This window comes from Corvus cornix, chromosome 11, assembly GCF_000738735.6.
Source record: "Corvus cornix cornix isolate S_Up_H32 chromosome 11, ASM73873v5, whole genome shotgun sequence".
In the NCBI taxonomy this organism is placed as follows: Eukaryota; Metazoa; Chordata; class Aves; order Passeriformes; family Corvidae; genus Corvus; species Corvus cornix.
Window position 1 is genome coordinate 8761640 of NC_046341.1, and position 4133 is coordinate 8765772.

Genomic DNA, 4133 nt, shown 5'->3' on the forward strand with positions numbered 1-4133 from the left:
GAGACTCCCCTTAGTTTTAATGGGCTTTTGAGTGAGTCCAAGTTTCACTCAGGTGTTTCCAAGTGATTTTGCTGGAGTGAGGCTCCTCAGCCACTGTTGCAATGGGGATTTGTCACTTTTCATTTCCACATATGTAAAATCAGGTAACCTACCTTCCAGAAGCTGAATTTTCTGCTGTCCATTCCTAGGGAAAGATGTCATTCTTGAAAGTGCCCAGCAGTTCCTCCTCGACCATCAGTCCATCTTTGGGAATGACCTCATCAGCTTGCCTGAAAACTCATCACTTTATGTTCCTTCTGAGAATATGGCTTCCTACATGTCCTCTGTGGGTGTCCAAGGGGATATCCCTCTAAACCTGAGTTCTTCAACGGACAACAGCCAGTGACTGAGCTTCCAAGAAACAACAATTCCCTCCCACCCATCCAAGCATCCACAGGTTTGAATGTAAAGAAACAAAACTGACTCAGAAACCCACAAGAGAGTTTCTTTTTGTGCCCTTTTTTTTTTTTTGAGTAGATGGAAATGGTCAGTAGCTGTTGCATTACCCTCCCTGCACCTGGATTTCAGTGTTTTTTAAAACAAAATACTACTTCTGGTGCTTGCTCCGAGGGGGAGTGAGAACTTGCCAGGATTTTTTTTTCCTTGAAAATGCTTTAGAAATTTCTAATATTTTAATAAAATATAAGTGAAGAGTAGCTTGAAAGTCCATCTGGGACTTCATAAAATAGTGATCCTGACTAGTGTCTGCAATGGCAAACTGTTGGATTTTATCAGGGCAGCACAGATTAGCTAAAATGCCTGACCCTTGTTGATGCTGGTTTTTTAATAGGAAAATAGTTCTACATGCCAGTCCAATGCTCTAAAAATATTTTTTATCCATTTTCTGAGTTTGATGGGATGCACCTGTACCTCTCCCTGATCCTCCAAGGGTAAGTAGGAACAAGATCTCTCGGGGTATGTAGAAGATTGTTTTCTGAGTGACCCCACCAAGAATGTGCCTCTGGCTCTTAGGGGAGTGACAGACCATCACAGGCTGCAAAACATCCCATGCTGAGTTGAGAGCATTTGTTGTTTGGGATTTGTTTTGCCCCAAATTTATTTTCTCTTACATAAAGGCAGGGCACTCCATAGTTATAAAATAGAAAAGGGATAGACTTTCCTGCACACACAATTTTCCATGTGCAGAGAAGACTGACTGAGCATGCTCTGGGTTTTGGTGCTGGCTAAGTAATCCACGTCCGGTCCAATGTTTTTTTTCCTTGGCTTTGACCTGTTCTATTTCCCCTGAAGATATGCCTGTTGGTTTATTGATGTATAAAATCTGATTAAACAGTTTAATTGATTGGATTCCCATTTTAGAAGGACTCTCAGCTGCTCAGTGTAGGAGAAAGGCAGAAGGGTTAGTCCACCATGTCCCACAAACTTTTCTTCTGTCCTTTGTGCATCTGAGACCAGCCTCAAAGGCTGAACTAACCTTCCCCATCCATGTGGTTTCTGACAACTGAGTTTCTCAACAAAGCAGAGCTTTGTTTTTTATGCTGTAGTTCTAATGAGAACGTATTATTTATCTCAGTATCTGCTACCTGAGTTGCTTTTCCTTAGGAAGGTTACCCAAATGCAGTAGGACAGACCCAGGAAATTCAATTAACTCAGGCCTCCTAAGGGCTTAGACAGGGAGGTTTAAGCTGTGCCAGTATCATTTGAAGAAACGCTCTGCCTGCCTTCATTGCCATGACAATTCTTGGTTATGAACTGTATTTCTGAGCATTGTGGTCAAGCAGCATCCACCCCACAGTGTAGCTAATCAGTCAGACAAGTGCAGGCTCAAAATCTGCTCAATAAGATGAGCATTTTTTAAATGGACCTTCCTGTCACAGCCCTTTCCTCCATCCATTTATCACTATGTGAACAAACGTGTTAGTTCAGAAACATTCACTTTTGAGCACATTTTTGCCCAGCTGATTCCTATGCTGGGAGCTCTGTCACCACCTTGGTGATGTGGTTTGTGCAGGAGTGAGGTTGTGAGAGCTCCTGAATTAATCCTGGCCACTGTTTTTGTGTTCAGGACAAAGGGGAAATTCCAGCAGTCCCCACTGGCCTGGTATTTAGATTATGTGCTTGAGTGTATCCTGGACAAGGTTTTTCTTTTTGACAGATTTGTGCTTAGAAAGTTCACCTACATCAGCCCATTTCCACCCTATTTTGCCCTTTCCAGCAATGGAAAGTCATTGAGTTGCACTCTGTTTACTTCTTTTCTCATAGGTAATTGAAAACTGCCTGGTGTCTCCTGACACCGACAGTGTATGTTCAAGATTTACATCCTTCTCTGAACTGCCACACTCCAGGCTGCTGTCATGTTAACACTGAATGTATTGATCCAACAAGGTATTTAAGCACATGCTTAACTTCAAGCTCCTGAGTAGTTTTCCTGTATTTTTATGGAGCCTGTCACATGCTTGAGGTTGGGCGCACGCTTGTGTCCGACTGGATTGTCTGGTTGGGGTTGAGAAATGACCCCGTGGGCAGAGCCAGGTGCAGCTCGGCCCTGGCTCCATCTCAGGCCGTGTCCTACAGGGCAAGCTCCAGCCTGTGCTCATGGGGAACAGCCTCTCAGGAGAGTTCGTGGGGTTTTCTTTAGGCTTTTTGCTCTACTATAAACATGAGATTGGAGCTTGATGGTGAGAGAGGAACCTCCAGGAAGAGAATTTGGGAGCCATTCTTGTGAAAAAGGCTTGTGAAGCTTGTGTTCCTCAGCTTTTTACATTGTTAATTTTACTTGAAGGTGATGTGCTGAGACTGCGTTTTTGCACTATGCTGTACATTTGTAAAGTTTTACAGAAGACACTAATTAAACATATTTCCTTTTTCTCATTTAGTCCTACTTTGGCATTTCTCTCACTCCTTTCGTCTATCCCTTACTTCTTTTCTCCTTCCCAAGTCCTCAGTGACAAGCGAAAATCAGTTTTAAACATGCAGAAGATTCCCCCATGAGCTCATGTAGGGCCCACTGGTGGGCTGTGGTCACTGTGTGCACACACAGGGGCTGGGGGGACCTCCCATGTAAAACGTGGCAAAGTAAACACAGCTCGGAAAGCTGCTGAATTCTTCCAACTAAAATGCCAGTCAGGGTGGATGTAGCTGGTAAAATCAGGATCACAGTAAAAGAGTCTATAGTTCTTGAAACTACTCGATGCTCTTTTTTTCCCCATTTGTCCTATTTTTCTTGCTTTCAGAGGTAACAGAACTCAAACTTCACTCCTGGAATTATTTTTTAAAATCTTTTGTTTGCAAACATAATGTGGTCCTTTCTGCTTACTTGTGTTTAGTGTAGTAAGCGGATACCAGGACAGGCACTAAAAAACAGCATGGAAAATGCAAAACCCAAAGCCCTCAAAATAGTCCTTATCCAGCTTTCTGTCAGAAAAGGAAGCAGCTACTTTTTTAGGATGGAACTCATACAGGTTGGTAGCAGCATTTGCAGCTTTCTGAAGAGCAGATTCCTGTGCCTGTGCTCCACAGGCCCTTGGCTTACCCCCACCTGTCCTGGAGGCCGAGGCTTTTGCCAGCATGTTTTAGCTTGTGCAAGGTGGAAAACGGCTGAAATTGAAAGCAATTGTGTTGTCCTCTCTGAGGGCTTTCACAATTATTCTGTGTTACTGTGAGGTCTGGTTCTCTTGCCACCAGATGGCACCTAAGCCCAGATAATAGGAAATACATATCTTCAACAAGCCCACAGCAATATTTTATTTCTTTAAATTTGCATACCTACAAGAACTGTTCAGTTCTATTTATTACAAATTATTAGAGATGTATAGAAACATGAAAAAAGACATTCACCTAAACTTGGCTACACTCAAAATCCAGATCCTGAGACACATCTCAATGAAAAACAGTAAAAGTAGCAGATATAAGTGTATTTCATTACAGATGCCCTAAAAGGTAAAATCAGATTTTCTGTGCAGGGATGCTATTTCTGCATCTGTTTAGGCATAAACAATCAAAATGTTGAGGAATATTAGATCAGTAAAATATCCCATCACAAAGCAATCTCCATTTGTCATTGGAGTCCGTCCATCTGCTATGATGTGCACACGTATGGACTTAAAATATAAAACACCAAGTTAAAATATATG

General features: G+C 42.3%; 1 protein-coding gene across 3 annotated transcripts in view; it reads left to right on the forward strand.

Annotated features, from left to right (window-relative positions):
- The window catches only part of HSF4 (heat shock transcription factor 4), a 32803-nt gene extending 29932 nt beyond the window's left edge, over window positions 1-2871 (forward strand). For all 3 annotated transcript variants that reach the window (XM_039558154.1, XM_039558155.1, XM_039558156.1), the window contains one exon: window positions 189-2871. In XM_039558154.1, the coding sequence (XP_039414088.1) occupies window positions 189-385 (197 nt within the window). In that variant the 3' untranslated portion in view covers window positions 386-2871. The remainder of the gene's footprint in view (window positions 1-188) is intronic.
- The last annotated feature ends 1262 nt before the right edge of the window (window positions 2872-4133 follow it).